At 34.6% G+C, this 21,125-nt stretch overlaps 2 protein-coding genes across 6 annotated transcripts in view; both read left to right on the top strand.

Moving 5' to 3' along the window:
- LOC136039045 (uncharacterized) overlaps positions 1 to 5,711 on the top strand; it is a 143,859-nt gene extending 138,148 nt beyond the window's left edge. For all 3 annotated transcript variants that reach the window (XM_065722551.1, XM_065722541.1, XM_065722544.1), the window contains 2 exons: positions 3,248 to 3,375; positions 5,290 to 5,711. In XM_065722551.1, coding sequence (XP_065578623.1) covers positions 3,248 to 3,375; positions 5,290 to 5,461 — 300 coding nt within the window. In that variant the 3' untranslated portion in view covers positions 5,462 to 5,711. The remainder of the gene's footprint in view (positions 1 to 3,247; positions 3,376 to 5,289) is intronic.
- An 8,511-nt stretch (positions 5,712 to 14,222) lies between these two features.
- LOC136039003 (uncharacterized) overlaps positions 14,223 to 21,125 on the top strand; it is a 122,995-nt gene continuing 116,092 nt past the window's right edge. For 2 of the 3 annotated variants that reach the window (XM_065722528.1, XM_065722525.1), the window contains exons 1-2: positions 14,223 to 14,730; positions 17,798 to 20,180. In XM_065722528.1, coding sequence (XP_065578600.1) covers positions 17,832 to 20,180 — 2,349 coding nt within the window. In that variant the 5' untranslated portion in view covers positions 14,223 to 14,730; positions 17,798 to 17,831. The remainder of the gene's footprint in view (positions 14,731 to 17,797; positions 20,181 to 21,125) is intronic. The other variant, XM_065722527.1, reaches the window with a different exon arrangement.

The following is a 21,125-nucleotide window of genomic DNA, read 5'->3' as shown; positions in this document are numbered from 1 at the left end:
GCTTACAATAGAACTCTTATAGAAGAATTTGAAGGGCAACATTCAAAAACTGAATAATCTGCTAACACTACTACTACTACTACTAAGGCCACACTGCATCATCAAGCCATCTGAGGCCAAAACTGTATCGTTGTACCAAGAACATATCTGAAAATGTTTGAAGCATTATATGAGTAGCTTCAAAAAAAAAAAAGAAAAGAACACAGACACACAATTACTACGACAGCTTGATAGCTAAAAGTGTAAGAGATTTTTGCTTACAATAGAACTCTTGTAGAAGAATTTGAAGGGCAACATTCAAAAACCGTATAATCTTCTAACACTATTACTACTACTACTAAGGCCACACTGCATCATCAAGCCATCTGAGGTCGACACAGCTACTTTTTATCATGAAAATATCTAAGGTGTTTAAGGTATTACATGAACGGCTTGCTATAAAAAACATGAAAAAAACTCCTACTAACAATTCACTGCTTCATCAAGCCACCTGAGGCAAATAATGCAACGTTTTATCAAGAAAATACCTGAAAAAGCTTAAAATATTCTGTAAATGGATTGCAAAAAAAGGACGAAAACACTATTGCTACAAAGGCCTAATAGCTAGCACTGTAAGAGATTTTCGCTTACAATTTAACTCTTATTGAAAAATTTAATGTGCACCATTCAAATCACTGCAAAATTCAAGTCACTAACAAATCACTGCATCATCAAGCCATCTTCGGCCGAAACAGTAATGTTTGATAATGAAAATATTTAAAGTGTTATAGGTATTGTATGAATGGTTTGCAAACAAAAACACGAAGGTGCAACTACTACTAAAAACTCACTGCACCACCAAGCCACCTGAGGCCAAGACTGCTTAGTTTTATCAAAACCCATCTGAAAATTTTTAAAGTATTGAATGCTCTTGTTTAGTACTAACCCCCAAAAATGTCTCTGATGTCCATCATTTTAACTCTTGTTAGGTTTTAGCCGAAAAAAGCTTCTAATATCCATTATTTTTAAATCGTTCACTAGCAGGAGATCTTTTGATACTGGGGCCCCTAGAGGGAGACAGGGAGCCCTCGGAAGGTTTGATCGAGTGCGGCTCTTGGCTGGCGGGGGCATGGAAGATCGCAAGTTCCATCTAAAAAAATCTCAAACTAAATGATTCTTATGGGACAAATTTCGCTAGGATGAAAAATTGCTGTCGAATCTTCTCTGTTATTTCTCAAAGAATGTCAAGAATTCCTGTAGTGAGGCTCTGCTTTTCTCAAGCTTTTATTTTGCTCTTCGTGAATCCGTTTTAGTATACTATAGGTCTTTTTCCAAGAGCTTCATTGTGTTTTTTAGCTTTCTTCGGGCCGTTAGGGTTCCCTTTCTTCTAATAGTCTCTTACTTTGCCAAGCTAAAACTGTGTTTCTCTCAATTCTTGTCCACTGCATTTCGTTCAGCATTTTTCTCCTCATCCCTTCCAGATTCTTCTTATCTATTCCTGCGTGTGTGTCTTGATGTTGGGGAACCTGGTAACCCACTAAAATAATTAGCAAGAAAAAAGAAAACTTTTTGATTCCATAAAATGTTTATTTTCAAAAATGGAACAACAATATGGCTATCTTACTCTTTTCTCATATAGTGATTCGAATCCCTGTCCAAAATACATTTGACAGTTTTATTAAAGCATCTTGTAGTCTATATACACCTGTAGTAATAGGTCTAATAGTCTTTTTTATCTGTAGTCATAAGGTGCACTTGTTCAAGACTGTTCTAAATATATCTGTAAAATTCAGTGAATCGAAGAGACAAAGACAGAGTCGCATCCTTATAAGAAGGCATACCATATTCTGATCATATGGGAACTTTTGGTTTCATTTCATTACCACTAGTACTTTGAAGTTCCAATAGAGTAAAACCACCCATATCGAGTAATGAAATATATTTTGTACAAACAAAAATCTATATTCACAATGTTATTGTTGTGAACTCTTATTATCTAAGGCTTTGAAAAAATTTTATACTCTGGAGAAAGAAAGAGCTACCCGGTAAGAGGATCAACAAACTCTTGCGTAAACCAAGTAACGGGAAAATCTACCTGGTCACTTGTATCCATGAGACTTTTGTGCCATGGGACGTAAAATCCTACACATCAATAAACTCTTGCGCATGCCCAATAACGGAAAAAGCCAGTCTGCTCAAAACCGTTGCATGTCCTGAGAATGTCCTGAGGTAAAAAATCTTGAGAAAACCCCTTGAAGTATGTCTTATAGAAAACGTCGGAGAAAACTTTTTCAAAAAATTGTCTTGAAGCGTGTTGAAAAAAATCTTGAAGAAAAGTGCCTTGAAGAAAAAGTTTTTGAAGAAAAAAATCTTGTAAAAATGTCTTGAAACGTCTTGAAAAACATCTTGAAGAAAAAAAACTAGTAGGAAAATGTCTTGAAAAACATTTTGAAGCGTCTTAAAAATAAAACATCTTGAAGAAACAAATTTGTAGAAAAAAATGTCTTGAAAAATGTCTTGAAAAAACATCTTTAAGAAAAATATCTTGAAGAAACAAATTTTGAAAAACGTCTTGAAACAGCTTGAAAAAATATCTTGAAGAAAAATGTTTTATGCCTAGCAAAAATCTACCTCATCTACATTTAATTTTTTTAATTAGGTTTTAACCGTCATGAATTTCAATATGTAAGCAATAGCATATGCTGTATTATACGTTTTGAAACGTAACAGCCACCTATGTGTGAAGCTTAAATGTAAACACTCTTGAGGTAGCCCGGTAATGGCGCTGGGGAAACCCATGTGCTTGGGTTATAATGGTTCTTGGAAATACAACAAGTTTTGCTTAAGCCCTACCTAGACAAATGACGTTGACCCTCAAATCCCATTGCTGTCTGGTTAAAAAGTTTTTGGAAGCAAAACTATGTCATTGACAAAGTTGTTTGAATTCACATAAGTAAACATTTAGACCGAATTAACAATAGACTAACGTCTTGAGCAATGCTCTGAGGGTTTGACAGGACTCCCGGAAACCTTATAAGTTTTTGAAGCGGTACTAAGATCATATTTTATATGCCGGGGTTCCCCACTGGACTAGGGTCTTGTAAAATGGCTTGAAGAAACAAATCTTGGGAAAACGGCTTAAGGGGCTGGTGACTTCTTGTGGCTCCAGATAAACCCCCTATTGGCCTCATGCGAAGCCTTAATAGGTAACTACTTACATACGCAATTAATGCTCGTTTAAGGAGACAAGATAATCTTTTTTTTTTAGAAATCCAACACACTTCTGCATGAATGGAATTTGGATGGTGTCCAGTACTTTATTGGCCATGAGGCAAAAAGAAAAACAGCTACTCCTCATTGTATAACCATCTTACCAGTCAAAGAAAGTCTAAAAAGGTGAGTGGTAAAGAAACAGTAAATTATTGATGATTAAATGCCTCGATTAAACTTTTTGTCCGATTCTGTTCTTTATGAGAAATTTTGATGCCAATATTTCTCTGTAAGGACTTAAATAAAAAACAAGTTTTCTCAGCCGAAAGTAAGGAGCAAAATCAAAGGTTAAAACGAATTCTGGCAGGTTCCCCCGTGAACATTTCCGCTGGGAAATTACCCCATAAGATTTCATCCCCATGGATTATCTTCACTCCTTACACGCAGAAGATTTCCGCCAGAAAATACAAGTATATTTTCAAATAAAAAATACTACATGTAAAAAATGAACAAATTGCATATTCTTCAATCCTTTCTCCAGAGGCTTTGGGGAGTCATGTCATCCCCAGAAGCATAATTATTAGACCTTTCTACTATGCTGAACTAAATGCACATCTAAAAATTTTGATCAAATGTCTTTAGAGGGAAAAAGGGCACAGGGGAGGGAATAGTTGCCCTTCACTCTATTTTGTCACTTAGAAAGGGTGCTAGAGCTTTTAATTTAAAATTGAAAAGGCTCTTTCCCGAACTCTGAGGACCATTGGTTTGATACGATCCCCATCGGAAGAAAAAATAAAGAAACACGTATCCGCGATCTTAATTATGAAAAAAAATACATAATTCCGTGTTTCGATGGATAGGGGGATTAAATCTCAACAGTAGGGTTCTCTAATATGCTGAACCGAATGGTATACTTCTCGCTAGGATCACTTGACTTTTCGAGGATACCCCCGTTTTTGAAAACCTTTCAACTTTTCTCAGGTCCATAGCTTCTGATGGTTACGTCTGATGGTTACACTAAGCTCAATGAATTTTATGTATTTTGAATCAGCGTAAGAAGTCAAATCTTTGATGTACTAATTGTTACCAAAGCTCCGATTCTTTTTGAGTGTCGGTTACTATTGAGTCGAGTAGCTCCTTACTGACAGTTTGTTACCACAACCTGTTTGATTTCTCGCGTTACCTGCATACTTACTTTTATTTGTATGTAAAAGAGGGTATATCATTCTATTCATAAAGTGTCTGTCTTTATATTTACTGAATATTTTGTTAAATAATCCTGTGTAGACCCATGAAATTTTCTGATGTATAGTTTGGAATCATGTGAATGGGCCTAAATCTTATGAATTTTAAAACTGTAACTTAGGAAAAACAAAAACAAAACCTAAAACTGCAAAAATAGACATTTGATGTTGTGGTAACAAGCATGAGAGGATTGAAGAACTGGGGTTGTTATTTACAATGGTCGAAGGCCCAGGCTTCCAACCGTTGTAAGCGAAGAAAGACTGCATGATGCCTAATTAATGAGACCCAAAAGCTTTAGCTTACTTTTTTGGTGATTTTTGCGAGAGCCTAATGTCCGAAAGAGTGAAGGGCAGGGAAGAAAATTGCTATGGAACACGGAGGAACTGCCCCCCCCCCAGACGCCTGCTGGTTGGAACAGCACTAATAAGTATTGTCTTCAAACTAATTGTAAGGGAGTGATTATTAATAAAACTTAGAAACAGGTTATCGCATAGAACATTTAAACACATTGAGAGTTTATAAGAAACAATCTGTATGGTTTTATCCATGTTAGTGGATATAACAATGCTAGAAATATTTCTTAGAAGCCCGAAATTTGTTGTTTGTCGATTTATATTTATTTTTTTAATGTTAGGAGTTTATTTCAGTTGTCTGAAAGATATACCAAAGGTTATACGAGCATTATGACTAATCATTGTTATTGGTTAGTCCTCTCAACTTGTGTCTCAGCTCGTTTTTTCTTTTCAAAAAAAGAATAAATTGCCAGCTCTTCTACTTCATACCAAAACAAGTTCAGTAGGTTACAAATTATTTACAGGTCTATTAATTGCTTGTTATTGGTCATTTCATTTATAGGTCTAAAGATGTGCCGTTTTGTGGCTATACGATCTGTGCGTATTCAGAAGACGAGATGCTAAGGTGGTACACCCTGCTAATGACTAACGGATATTTGGATCCGATTTTTCGATGTTTTATGTCCGATATTTCGTGGACTGATCAGAACGTCAAACGTTTCATTCCAGCGTGAAAAGGCTCCAGCATGAGTTTAAGTGATATAATACTTTTAATGTTTTGCCTTATTGATAGGGTTATATTTCGTTATATTTTGTCATCATTATATTTCACAATGCTTTCTGGCAAGCCGATATATAAGATATCGGGTAATAAGAGATAATTTTTCAAAACAGGAAGCAAATAAGAAAATCTAAATTTATTGGTAAATTTAATCCTGTTCTTTGCGTATAACCGTACTTTAATTAATATATGTTTTTACCTAATCTAGTCTTTGGTTAGGTCCTGGCTTGTGTTTTAGCTATAATTTCTACAAACAACAAAGAGAGATAAAACTAAACAAAAGATATCAAACGAGACTGCGGCCAGTATACAGAAAAGAGATGAAAGACTAAAACAATGCGGATTTTTCGCCTGTATGTACACTAGGCGTCCCCAGCCCAAGATAAAAATAAAAAACACTAAACTAAAAACAAATAAAAATCTCCACCAATAATAATAAATACAATTGTCGCTACTGATATAAGGGAAAAAAAGCTATTAGAGTTACTTCAATGAGAACATCAAAGCCACTGAGGAAAAATTATAAAAATTGAAACTAATTTAACTATTCTGTTGTGAAATAATCGTCTTGTTAGCTAATATTGAAGCAACTCTTTTTGGTCCAGTAGGTAATCTTGTCCCCTGGTGATTATGTTAAATTTTAATTCCCTTATTGACTATTGGCTCATTTTCCAAAAGACAATCATAAATTAGGTCGATATTCAAATTTCCCAACTTTCTCATTCCCTTTTTCCAATATTTCAATTTGGATCTTGAGCAGGTGGAGATCATATGCAGCTGAAACGAATACCCTTATGGAACATCAATTGAAAATAACAGTTCGCTAAAAATGAATATTACTTAAGGTACTGTAGTTAAAAGATATACTTCTTTTTCTCATAGTCTTCATAAGAGGGCCAAAGCAAGGAATATAGTTTATTTCTTCTTTTCCTCCCATATTCAAAGCTTTCTAGTTACTTCAATAGGGACATACCCTTGAAAAAGTACCTGTAATTTTCTAATCCCCCCAATGCGATGTATATATCTCTTTGCAAAGAAACTAGCTTCTTTTCAATAAGAAGGATATAAGAGGGCTTTTAACTTGTTTGAAAATCTTTTAGATGCCCAATAAAAATATTAATTTGTCAGTGTATGGGGCATCCGCTTCATGTTTGGGATCAATGGATTTAACTTTTTATTGGGTCCATTTCTCCCGCCCTTGTGGTTCGTAGATTTTGGTATTTTTGGAAGGTCTAGTATGATTTCGTGTTTCTTTTTAAATTCTGATTTAGTAAAATCAATCAAACTGATGGATAGTTTATGGTGCCAGTGTTTCTCAAGACCTTTAAAAATTTCAATTTAACCGGACAACGTTGTATTGTCTCTTCTTCTAGCAGTTTTTATTTCATTAGTGGTTGAAGCACCAAGGGTCTTATTTTCTTCAATTACCTATTTTGTGTGTACATCAGTGATGTTCATTTGGAGAGTGGAGGGCATTGGGCCCTTAAAATTTTTTGCCCTCCTTCTAGATGCTGAAAAAACCTTAAATTTTTTTACCAGTTTTTTTAACTTTTTTTTGTACTTTAATGAAAAAAATTGGTCACCCTTATATTCTGAATTATACATTTGGCTTCCCCCCCCCACTTTCAGTTAATTTACGCAACTTGTGTTCACACAACTGCAAGAAAGTAGAGAGCTTGCAAATGTGTGTCCTTTTTTTGTATTTTCTGATAGGTCTGCTTTAAGTCACATACCAACGGACCCTTATGCTCTTTAATCTGTGATAGACAGGAGCATAATTTGCATTCTACTTAAATGCAAGAAAGTAGAGAGCTTGCAAATGTGTGTCCTTTTTTTCCTTTTTTTTGTAGTAACTGAAACTTGATCTGTTCTTTTTTATACTAACCATGCTTAGTTTTGATGATACAGTCATATTTATAAGAATATAAAAATTTGATAATTGTAACGATAATTAAAGTTGTCTCTATTGGAATTCTCAATGGAGTAAACGGTAGAAAATATAGAAATACACAAAGGGTATGCCTCTAAGAAAAGGCCGAGAACCGTTGATTTTTTCAATCTTGTTCATTGATGTCCAGAGGGGAATGTTTGATTGAAGACAAATGATATTGAATTAGATATTTCTATTGTTTTTATCCAAAATAAGAGATTAAAATTATTTAGTCATAAATACTAGTGTTTGCAAAAAATAGTGTTTGGAAATTTAATTTGATCACTTTTAAGCCCAATTGATTAAATAAATTGTTCAAAGTCAGTAGTATGAAGAGACAAGTGTATAGCTTACATTTTCAAATTTTACTGAGGTGTATGTTAAGAAACAACTTTGGAATCGATTCATTTTCCAATTAACAATTACTATTAGCAATACTAGAAATAGATAGTAGAAGCACCAGCTGGGGCAATGGTTGTAGTATTGTAGGTAGCAGTAGCAGTATTAGCAGCAGTAATAGTACATACATGGTGTCTTTTTGGTCTAGTTCGAGATCCCATCCTCATAGTTCGGAAACTTAGAATTAGTTTGCTGCTTATAGATTTGAATTCTAGACAATTACAGTATCGAATAGGACCTTTGTGACTTTTCAATGTTGAAAGTTATCTTTTCAGCTGTAACATTAAATTTTCAAATTTAAATTGCACATATTTTTGGAGACAAAAGAATCCTGGCTGAGTCAATTGATTTGCCGTGAAATTCTAGGTAAAGTTGTGTCTGTTGCTCAGTCTTACTAGAAATGCTATTTAGCTGGTTTTTACGTAACCTTACTGAAACATTGAAAAATATGTGATGATAAAGTCTTTGAAAAGCTTCTTTAAAAAATAAAACAGATTGAACAGTTTTATAGAAAAGACTGAATCTTTGCCAAATATTTCGTTTTTGATTTTACTCGTAAAGTGTTTAATAACTACCTATTTTTTGCAGCTGTTAAAATATAGCGTCTTTTACCTTTGTCTTTTCGTTTATTGAATTAATTTATTTATCTTATTGTATTTTCTTTGATTGATTGTTCCCTTTGATTCTTTGCTCTTATTTCATTAGTCAATGTGATGCTTTTTGAACATATTTAATTCTTGAGATGCTTATTTCCTGTTGTCATTTAACTTCAATTTGTTCTTTTACTTCGGTCATTTAATGTCAATTCTACTCTACGTGAGTTTTCCATTTTGTTTTCCTTTATTCTTTTTTACTTTATAATTGTTTGTTCAGATTTTAAATTAAAGTTATTTAGGACACATCTTAGTTTGAAAAATTCTTTGAATTAAATGATAAACGTCAGTATTTGATGAGACGGGGATGGGGGGGGGAGGTGGAAATAGGTATCAGGTGGCTAATGTGACAAAACGCAACGTATTCTTGTTCTGTATTTTCTGATAGGTCTGCTTTATGTCACATACCAACGGACCCTTATGCTCTTTAATCTGTGATAGACCAGAGCATAATTTGCACTCTACTTAAAATAATCCGTATTTTGAGCTGTATTTTTTTCTCATCATATTAAAGAAAAAGAAAAAAAATCACTATTATAACCAAACTACTGAAAAAAGAATGAATCTGAATTGACAGTTTAATATATGTACTGATATACCTTGGTTTAATCTAGCTCTTTACTTCTTTAAAAACTTCTTTTTTAGAGAAAGTTTTTAAAAATTAATTTATGTTTGTTTTTAATTGGCATAGCCTAGTTTTCTTTATTGATTAAGCAAAGACTATTTCAATCTTTTCGGTTTTTCTTTATAAGAATCCAGACTTAGGCTTACTATCTTTATGCTGGACATGCTTTTTCTATAGTTTTTAATAATATATGCCCTTTTGGAAATCCAGATGCATACAGTATATTTTAATTTAGTTTTTAACTTCAACTTTCCATGAAAACTAAAATTTCATGTTATTCTCTTTTCCTAAGACATTTTATCTAAGCTATTTTAACAAGCTGGATGCACATACAACCTTTTGATTTAAACCAATAGTAAGAGCAGAATTAGTAATAGTAGCAGCCTTGCAAGTTTCAACTTCATCGCCTCAGTCATTCTCGAGATATTGCAGAGACGTCTTATTGACAACCAGCATGCACATAGTGCCTTTTCATTTAGTTTTCAAGTAGCATGAATTTTCCCTGAGTTTTTCTAAATGACACCGTTTCCTTATTTGACACTTATTTGTTTTGTTCGATTATAGCGGTAACAATAACAGTAGTAGCTGTAGAAATAGTTGCAATAGAATAGAGAATAGTAATATTGACAACCCATGAAGTTTCAGCTTAATACCCTAAGGTGTTTCTAGTTTGATACCAATGGTGTTAATATACCCCTTTGATAACCCAGAAAAACATAGCATGCTTTGATTAAGTTCAACACTACCCTCAGCATTGCCAGGAATTTTTACTAATAACATTACTATTTGGCAATTCTAGAAATAAATAGCAGGAGTAGTAGCTGCAGCATTGGTAGTAGTATTGTAGATAGTAGTAGTAGTATTTGCAGGTTTAGGAGTAAAGACACTTACATTATGTCTTTTGAGTCTAGTTGAAGATCCCTATCTGTTTCTGAGATAATCCTGTTATTCTGTTTCGACCACCTGCAGAAACAAATTCACCCCAACGTTCCCCCCAAGAGTCTATGATAGTTCCACATTAATACCATTTGCCTTAGTAATAACAACACTAATAGCAGTGATAGTAGTAGTACTGCTACTATTTATAGTACTAGTATACATACAATGCATTTTCACTAGTTCAAAATAGTTCTCGTCATCCTCAACATTTCCTGAATGTTTACCCTAATATCCTTAGCTTCAGTTGTACTGCTAGTAGTAGTTGTAGTATTATTAGTACTAGTACCTGTTGTAGTAGCAGTGGTAGCACTAGTATGTACTTAGTGCCTTTCAGGTAGTTCAACCTCCCCCTTAAATACCCTGAAAGTTTTAACATAATAGCATTGATCATTCCTGGGCTAATGTTGATACGCCCTTTTGACAACCTACATACACAGAGTATGTTTCAATTTAGTTGAATATTCAACAAAATATTCTATGACAGTTTCTTGGTCATACCCTTAGCCTCAGTAGCTGTAGTAGTAATATTATTTTTGGTAGTATTGTGTACTGAGCGCCTTTTGGTTAGTTCAACATCTCTCTATGCCCGCCCTAAAAGTTTCAACTTAATGCTCTAAATTGTTCCTGAGAAATTGCTCATATATCCTTTTGGAACTCGAATGCACATAGCGTATTTTGATGAAGTTCAATATCCTAAATATTCCTTCAAAGTTTCAGGTTAATCCCCTCACCTTATTAGATGTAGTATTCGTGGCTGTAGTAATAGTAGTGATAGTGATAAATTGCACAGAGTGCCTTTAGGTTAGTTAACATCCTCCTCAAAATGCTCTGAAAGTGCCAACTTAATGCTCTGAGTGGTTCCTAAATAAATGATTATATGCCCTTTTGACAATCTGCCCGCACATTGTGTGTTTTAATTTTGTTCAAGTTCCCATTAACGTTTCCTGAAATTCTTAATGCCCTTAGCCTTAGTAGCAGTCATAATAGAAGCATTACCTTAGGTAGTAACAGTAGCTTTTGTATTAGTAGCAGTAGCAACAGTAATAGCAGTAGCAGTATGCACACATTGGCTTTGTGGTGAGTTGAGAATCCCCTTTATCATGCCGTGGAAGTTTCAACTGGAAGTTTTAATATGCTTAGCTGTTCCTAATATATTGCTCATGTGCGGTGGTGGGAGTAGTAGTAGCATTAGTAGAAGTAATATTAGTAGTAGTAGGCTAGTAGTAGTAGCAGTAGCGTATACATATTGCCTTTTGGTCAATTGGTCATCACTCTCGTCATTTTCTGAAAGTTCCAACTCAATACTCTGTCACTCCTTAGATACACCTTTAGACAAACAGCAGGCACACAGTGTGTTTTGATTTAGCTCAACACTACCTTCAACATACCCTAAGAGGTTCACCTGAATGCGTTTTGCCTTTTGGACAAAAAAAAGTCAAACATGCCTCCCCCCCTCTTTTTCCGATTAAGAAAACACTATATGTAAGCAAAAGGCACATTGTACTACTTACTGCTCTTGCCCCAGGGGCTGGATTCTTTCTTGTCATCTTCAAAGATGAAGCTATTGGACGTTTCAACTATACTAAACAATATATCTATCTCAAAATTCTTACTGGATGTGGTTGGCTGCTCTATGATCACTGTTGATGCTTATGAATAAAAAAAAAGTTTATTTACTTGAAATCAAGGGGCAACATTAAAACTTAAAACGAAAAGAAATTATTCCGTTAAGAGCACAAAAACTTTTAATTTCCCTTTGAATGAGCCTTCTCCCAATCTTCTAGGACATTCAGTTAGATACGATCACTCTTGGAAAGAACACACAACTGTGATCTTTCATCTGGCAAATAAATACAAAATTCCACGTTTCTGTACACAGGAGCTTGAAACCTCTACAGAAGGGTTCCCTGATATTCTGGATCTGATGCTGTAATTTTCATTAAGGTCACTTGACTTTTTAGGGATGTTGCCCCCCCTTTTTTCTAAAAATTAGGCAAAATTTCCCAATTTCTTACCTTTTGATCGTTGACATTAAACTTGATGAATTATACATTTTTGGAATCAGCATAATCATCTCATTCTTTTAATGCTTCAATTAATTTAAAAATTTCGGTTTTGAGAATTTCGGTTAATTTTAGGCCCAGTCGTTGCTTATTTACAGTTTGTACTGCTTGGTACAGATTGAACATTTATAATGATTTTTCCCAGTAAATTTGTTGAAAAATAATTAGTAAATAGAATAGTTTACTCTGAGAAAATTACAGTCCAATTTATTTGCAAAAAAATATAAAAACAAGAATGGCATGAAGCTCTAAACTTATAAATTATGTGCATGTGTATGTTTTCTTTCAAATGAGAAAATAAAATCATATAACAGTTATAACAAACAGATGTGTGAAATTTCGTTTCACAATAATTCGAACGCTAATTCTTAGTCCCAATTCCATTTTTAAGGGCGAATTTGATGGAGATGACCAAAGGCTTATAGAGGATTTGCGTTGGGGGGGGGGGATTGATGGTTACAAAAAGCTTAAAAACGCACAAAAAATTTACTTATATATATTTTTGCTATGTATTTACGAGTTGGACAGAACTCTCGTGTGAGTTTCTAACCCAGAAACATCCTCCTGGATACAGTCTAGGAAGTGAAACATTTGACCTGTGTAGATCTGAACGTCCCCATGCTAGAGCGCTTGGCCCAGACTATCTGATGAATTTCCTTTTTTAAGTAGATTTCATTGCTACTTTTCGACTCTCTGTTTCACTCCTCCCCTACTTACTTTAAATATCATGTAATCTTTCTTTTGGCCTTTCCTAGGTAGATTCTTACAGTCTTGCCAATTGGCTTAACTTAAAAAGAGATGGTCGGGTGGTGACTCACCGACTGATCAAAAACCAGTGTCTCATGATTAGTAATGGGGGGATAGTAAAGGGGAGAGACTGCCAGCAATTGATATGGAGCAGTGGATGGGTACAGATTCATCCTCGAGGCTTATGATTGGCGGGATCTCTTGAAATCTACTCGGCATGACTCTTGTCAGAGAGATCCAGAGAGAGGAGTGAATTAATTTTTTAGTTCAGCACATTTTTGTGAGCTTGAGTTGTAATAATAAGATGTTTTCCATTCCTACATAGGCTTCCTTTGTCAGTTATTTGACTGAATAATGTCATCTCTAGAGAGACAGAGAGAAACAGTGAAGAGTATAGTGAAGAGTATTATTAGAGTTAAGGAAAGAGGTCCTATACTAATTTCAGATATTTTGGGAAGGAGGATTATAGGCTTGTAAACCCATGGAAAAAGACTGTGGCGCTCACTCCCCACAGGTTTTACACTTGTAGTAGCCATACCTCTCATACTCTTGGCCACTCTAAAGCCCAAATACCGGTGAGAGCAGATCACGAAAAAATATGTGGTTCGCCACAGATAGTCCGTAAAAGGCAATGGGCCATGATTCCTATGATACCTATACTAGTGACATCAGTGGTAGCACTAATGACGTGACAGTACAAATAATGACAGCAGCGGTTGTCAGAATACAAATACTAGTGGTATCTACAGACTATGAGCCCTATTTGGACACTGGCTGCAAATTGAACGCATCTTTTTGAGATGCGGTTTAATTTAGCCTATTATAGCCTATGTAAATTACGCAAATAGACACGGAATTAAAAAATAATCTCGTTAGTCGAAAAACTTCGCAATCTTGGCTCTAAATAAGATAAACCTATTGTGTTAGCGAGGGACTCTTTGGTCTCAGAGGGTTTAGGCATAGCCTAGTGAAAAATATAGTAATTAGAGAGAGAGAGAGAGAAAAAGAATTGACCATTTTGGCCGGAATAATGACATAATTTTAGTATTCGAAGAATTGAATGAATTAAGTTGAATTAATGGGTAAATTGAGTTGAGGTGTGAATTGGTATTGCAGGAGTGGGATATCTCCGTGACTTTGGGGGTAAAAATAATGATGAAAATATATAGAATGCTTATGGCTGTTTACTACTAGAAACGCTAGAGCGTTTCCTCCGACTAATGTTTTTAACAGAAAGAGGCTCTAATTTCAAAAGTTTTCATTTTAATATTACGACATGGGAAGTTTCCAATCTTCCCTTTATCTATATTATCTATTATCATTTTAGAACCAAAACATAGGAAACTTGGAGCATTTTCTTTATCTGTTTTCTGCACTTCTTGTGTTATGTGTGCTTCGTTTTGTTATCCTGTTTGACCTCTATAGCTAGGTATTTGGAACACGAGTTTAAACTTGAGATCAGTTTCATACCTAACTCTTCATTTTCTTAGTGTTGAGATCCTGTAAAGTTATTATTTGTTATCAAAGAAGGGTTGATTTCTATTTTAGTTTTAAGATTTGTTTTTAATTTAGAGATTGAGCTTGATGCCCATGTTTGCTTTTCGATTTTTAAGATTAAGTGTGGCACCCGAGTTCGCTTCAGTTAATGTGATAAATGGCTGTTTTAGCAAAATGATCACCTTCCCTGCTAATTGTCAATCCTTTTAAAGTATCTGATCCAAACTCTACGGACGATTTGGAGGAGATAAGGAATTATCACCAGTTGTTGATCAGCCTTATAATTTTGTATGCTTTTGGCATCTATTCAAAAAGAACTGTCAGTCAAGCTAATTGTGAGTCAAACACTCAAACTGCTTGCTATCAAATGTAAGTTGATTCAAATTATCTTGGATTTCTATATTACAAATTTATTCGTTATTTACTTTATGAACTAGAAATTCGCTTGAACCTGACTTTGTCAATAACGAGCATAATATTCTATTCTCTTATTTATGTACCGACACATCCTGTTGTTTTAACGTAGAAAGGGGCAATTCGACAAGAAAACTATTTTTGTGGCAAGTCATTTGGGGTCAGGGGCGTCGTTTTAAGGGAGGAGTTGCCCCCCCCCCAAAAAAAAAAATTGGGGGGAAAATTATTATATATCCCATGCCTCTTGACTATCCAGATATGGACTCCTTCTTGCCCCAGAATAAAATTCTGGAGATTCACCCCTGGAAATTGTAGAAGTTACTTTAGAATACCGACTGAGACTAATCTCCTTTCATTAACTTTACGTCACACATTTCCTTGCCCATCCGCCCTAATAAAAAAAATCGAAATATTAAAACATTGAATCTTCGCGCCACTATATTACCAGGTGAAATTTTTTATCTGACTAGCCGAAAACATTCGAGACTGGCTTCCTTCCCTCCCCATTACGTAACGCCCGTGGCGAAGAATATAGTGCATAATACCAATTTAGTTTTTGCGATCGAAAACGCATCGACTAAGTGCACAACAGAAGGGTTTCCCGTCGGAAGTACCTTTACAGTGGATTTTTATTCTATATTAAATAAGAAGTCAAGTGCTAAGTCAGAAACAATCAAATTTAAAATTGAGAGAGCTCCTCATTCCAAATAAGCAAGTAAAAGATTAAGTAAAGAAAATTTTGAAAGAGTCGTCTAGCTATATTCGCAAAAAATTATAGGATCTCGTCCACTAGGCCTAGATCGAAGGTTTTCCTCTCTTAAGTACCTTAACTTGTATGGACTACCTGACCTTTCAGGAACGGGTAACTCTGCAGCATTACTTCCTGTGCAACTAGAAAATTCAACAGATAAAATTTGTAATACTTTTAAAATAGAGCAACTTTCTCGTAATTTCTAGTCAATAGTAACTGGGTCGTCCATGGGGGGAGCCCATAGTTTGGTGCTACAAACTGGCCAAAACACTACTTTTCCGTTACATAATATATTGTTCACTTTAAAAAGGTTCTATAGCTTTTAACGTCCACTCGAATTAACCCCCTCCCCCTGATCATTTAGGACTATTGGTTCGATGTAATCACCTCTAGGAAAAAGCAACAACAATTAAACACACATCCGTGATCTTTTTCATATGAAATAATGCAAATTTCAATATTTTTGTAGATAGGAGCTTAAAATCTCTACAGTACCTTTCTTTAACATTCTGAATCCAGGCATGTCATTAAACTAATATTAACTTTCTGTTTTAGTAGGTTTTTCTTCATTTTTTTTGGAAATCAGGCAAATTTTCTCACACTTGCAGCGTTTGATGTTTAACATTAAACTTAATGAAATTTTATATATTTGAAGTCTTTATAAAAATTAATTACTTTTGATGCATTAATTGTTACCAAAATCCTTGTTTTAGTGTTTTGATTACTATTGACCCGAGTTGCTCTTTTATTACATTTCCTTACCACGACTTGTTTGATTCTACACCATACATTTTATATGCGTATAGGAATACAGGTAAGTTTTCCTGGAATCCTGTTTTCCTTCATTCTTTTTATTTGTCTTAATTTTCTATTAACTCCTCAATTTTATATGACGGGAGTCTTTCCAGAGGAGAATTTTCTTAGAAGAATATTAAAGGGGGAATGTTCCAGGGAAGGTATTTCCTAATGCAGGAAATTTTTCGGGTGATTTTTAGTAGGGTGAGATTTTCTAGGTGGGAGAACTGTTAGTGGGTGGCCAGTTTCTGGAACTTGTAACCCATACGGATGTTTGAGTCATACAAATTTTTTAGCTTCTCAATCAACGGAACAGAATTCTTAACCATTTTATAATTTATCAAAACATATATTTGAGACATTTTGTATCACAGCTATGTCAGTATATTTTCATAATTTATTAATAATAAACACGTTGACAATTTTACTTGGTACCTATCTGTAAAAAAAGAAAATAAATGCAAGAAACCATATATCAGCCGATTTAAGAAAACTTCCCAATCGACCAATAAAAGCCTCCATTTTGGTAGGATATTCAAATAACTCGTTAAAATTTTCCTTCAATCTGTAGAAAAGCAAATATTAAATAACAGTCCAATAGATATCACTTAAACTAGCCAAATTTTCCAATTTGATAGCAATAGTCTCCATTCTGGCAAGCTACTCGAGTAGTGCATTAAATTCCCCGACCTAGAGGAAAAGCAGAAATTCTCTAAGACAAAAACTTCTCAAAATTCTTCAAAAATATCCATAGAAATCAAATAATGTCCAGTCACCAACAAAGTCCTTCAATCACAATAACACTTTAAGAAATTCGAGACTTTGGGGAATAGCCACAGGGTCTTTTAATCAGCTTTGACCTAATATCATCTATTACCAGAATATTGCTGGTGAAAGGATACTCTTGCACATATAACCTATTCAAAAAAAAAAAAAAAAAAAAAACAGTCCGTAATCAGCCCCAGTTACAAAAGAATAATATAATAAGTCACCGGTAAAAGTGACCGCTCGCTCTTCAAGCAATATGGTGGATATAATAGACCTGCCAGTCCAACGAAAGCTAACTCGCTTAGCTTATGACCGCAGTTGAAGTTAGCCCATTATTTAATTGCACAGGTAACACTGGAGATAAATAGATTTACAGAATAGCACCCAATACTAGAATTATTTCAAATCTTTGTTTGAAGGAAATGCTTGAACTCGAAAGACCTGAAGTTTTATAATGTTTTATCAGCTTGTTTAATAATATTTATTGATTATATGGATTAAAATTTTAAGCACACATCATTTGCCACTTTTTGTGCATGAATTACCTATAGAAATTCTCAGGAAGAAATTTAGTCGGAATATGTTTCGGCCTTAAAAGTTGAAGAAGCAAAATAGATTACATCAAAAAAGTAGGACCTTTGTCCTTTTACGCCAATTTCTCTTGTGTGGCGCAATCTTTTTATTAATTTGCTTTTATTTGTATTTCAGATAGCTAATAAAGACTTTGTATGCAACTTGCCAGATGGATTTAAATGGCACCAATGGGCCTAATCCAAATAATAAGGGTGCTCCAACTCCTACAACAAGAACAAAGCTACCAGTGCCAGCTGTAAGGACGAGTAAAGTAGCCCAGCCCAGCAAAGAGAATAAGTCCTTGCCTTGCTTATCATATGATAGTAATCAAAATCCATTTTGTGAGTCATACCTATCCAAAGGTCCAGAAAGACCGAAAAATGTATATTATCCGCTAGCTTACCAAAAGTTACCACAACTTATTACTAGCTTACCACAAGTGCCTCCACGTAATTTCAGTACCCTGATCACTCAGGGTAATGAATCCAAAGGAAAAACTGAGTTAGATTTGCAATTGGCTGGCTCACATGGCTTGCCTATTAGTTCAGATAATCTAGCTAATAATTTTGACCTATTTGATAATTGTCCCTCTTCAAGATTAACAGATGATTCTAAAAGTGAAATTGCAATCAATAGGACGAATCCTTTTTGCACCAACAATGTCAGTACTTCTTTTATTAGAATTACATCAGACCTAAGTAATGGAGATGATTCTGCTGAACTTACTCGAAATAAAATTTTATTAGATGGTCCTATTCCTGTTACACGGAGACATATATCATGTTCAAATATTACTATACCTTCCCAATTAAATCCTGAAGAAAATAATGAATACAATCATAAGCTACCCGAAACGGCACCAAGATTAACAGAAATAAAGGAGCGATGCTCACCTACACCTCTTGCTCCCTTTCAAGACAAATTAGAAGAAATGAGCAAACACACCCTTAAGATACTTAACACCCCAGCAGTATCGCTAGAAAACAAAGAATTTTACTTTATTGGAACCAACAAAACTTTCTTTGATTCCAAGCTGGAGAAAGTAAAAGACTTAGCTCTTAGTGAACTTGGTCTTCCTTTAAATCATAAGAGTGCTATGGACGCTGCATTTGAATCTTTAGGCAATGCAAATTCTAAAAATCGTGATGATGATGAAGTAGGAACTGTAATTGAAAACCATAAGGGAACTGAAGACGTCGCGACAGTTTTAGAAGAATTTGATCCTCTTTTCTATTGCTTTGCAACGTCAACAGATGCTGATTTGACCTCCATTCCTCCAGAAAAACCAAATATTGCTGATCCCTTTGAAGCTGTGGTTAGCTCAAAAAGTTGTGCAAGGTCATTTTCATCAATGGATGGAGGTGTACTGTCTGATTTGCCTTCTATGGAAGCTGATAGTCATAGTCCAGTTATGTCAGAAGAATTCAGTAATGATACACCTTCTCTGGGCGATTCCTCGCCAAAAGCTCCAAGAGAAATTAGCACTGGTGACCCGCCTTCAATTTTTAGTAACCCTACTCATATTGAAACCAAAAAAACTGGAAGTAGTTCTGGAAAGAACAGCATGAGACTTCCCTTCCCAGAAATATCATTAGAACTCAATAAAAGCAATGAAGATGAAGAAGAAAAGAACAACAATTCGAGTCCCATTTTTGAAGGTGGTGAAGTGTCTTCCTTAGATGCTTTGTCATTAAGAGTCAACAAAGAACTTACTATGGATGATCCATCCTTTATCCTTAAAGAATCAAATACGGTTAAAAGCGAAAAGAAGAATAAAATTAGTGGCAAAACAAAGCGACTTTCCTCGATCAATATGTCATCGCTAAAACAATCTATAATTGCTGGACATGATGAAACCAGAAATGATATTTCTGGGAAGCTTCCTTTCCCAGAAATATCATTAGAACTCAATAAAAGCAATGAAGATGAAGAAGAAAAGAAAAACACTTCAAGCCCCATTTTTGAAGGTGGTGAAGCGTCTTCCTTAGATGCTTTGTCACTAAAAGTCAACAAGGAACATACTATGGGTGATCCATCCTTTATTCTTAAAGAATCAAATACGGTTAAAAACGAAAAGAAGAATAAAATTAGTGGCAAAATAAAGCGACTTTCCTCGATCAATATGTCATCACTAAAACAATCTATAATCGTTGGACATGATGAAACCATTAAAATTTCTGGAGAATTCTTTGAAGGTTTGGTTCAAATGGGAAAGAGTGTTGACAAAAAAAGGTCATCTTTAATGACACTCATTGTCAATTCAATCAACTTAAACTTTTCTGATTCCAAGTGCTTGAAACGGACTGAACAAACACGGAAAGTCATTTCTTTGAAATTGGAGAAAACTAACACCATTCAGCTTGTATTGTGCTCTGAAAAACGTGACACTATTTACATTTTTCTGTCCAGCAGTGAACGTGCCTTAGAATGGCTAAGAATCCTGTCATACCTTTGTTTCAAAATTCCACAAGGCTCTTTAGCCAGGGATGTGTTGTTTTTAGCTAAAGTTTATTACAAGGTATGTATCGATTTACTATTCTTACACGGAGCTGGAAACGTTCGAGCATTGCAAGTTTCCATCTATGGTACACTAGGAAATTTAGCATTGTATAAGCTAGGTATATGGAGTAAATATCTATGTCTTTCTCCGTTTGATCTTTAAAAACTAGCTGTAAAGCTTTTCAAATGAGCTGTAATACTATGATAACTATTGACTAGGATAAAAATTTTTATTCCTCGTCCTTTGTAGATAAAGTCGCTAATTAAGGGGGGAAGGGGGCATATTCTGGAACATATATTAATTGAGTCTTTTCATTATACAAAATCGAAAAAAAATCCTCCTATATTATGAAAAACTGTTTCTTGTATCTTCACTGAATATTAAAAAAAATAAAATAATATGTGAATTGGGGCCTATGACTGGGTGTGCTAATGGGTATACCACGAAGGATAGTGATGGACCTAATATATCCGCAATCTCTTGACATGGTTAAATTTAAGAAGTATTTAAAATTAAGTTTTTCAAAAAAAGTGAACAGTTGCATCAAAAAAAAGACGAGCAGAAATAAAGTAAAATAATAGTCCGAACTTATACGAACAGAAATCACTATAAGTGAATAAATGAAACTCCACAATGAATAATCAATTCAAATTTAAAGAGAACAAAAATAATCACGAACATGAGCTGGGCTAAGACCCTTAAGGCCTTTTAAAGGTGGGGCGGTAATTTGTAATTCACAGAAAACAATTTCAATCTCGGGTTGTTTGATTTTATTTGTCATAACGTCAAGAAAAAGACAGAAAATTACCATGATAACCTGAATATTAATTACTGAAGAAGGAGGTTCCCTCTGAAGGAAGCCTCAGCAAAGTTTCCACCATGAAAGCTTGAATCTCGGATTTTAAAACTGATTATAGACCATCTTAAATCAAACAGATTAAAGTGTGCAGGGATATGAACTAG

The sequence above is a fragment of the Artemia franciscana genome, chromosome 2 (genome assembly GCF_032884065.1).
Source record: "Artemia franciscana chromosome 2, ASM3288406v1, whole genome shotgun sequence".
Classification (NCBI taxonomy): domain Eukaryota; kingdom Metazoa; phylum Arthropoda; class Branchiopoda; order Anostraca; family Artemiidae; genus Artemia; species Artemia franciscana.
The sequence above is the reverse complement of the archived record's forward strand: the minus strand, read 5'-3'. Positions and strand labels throughout refer to the sequence as shown.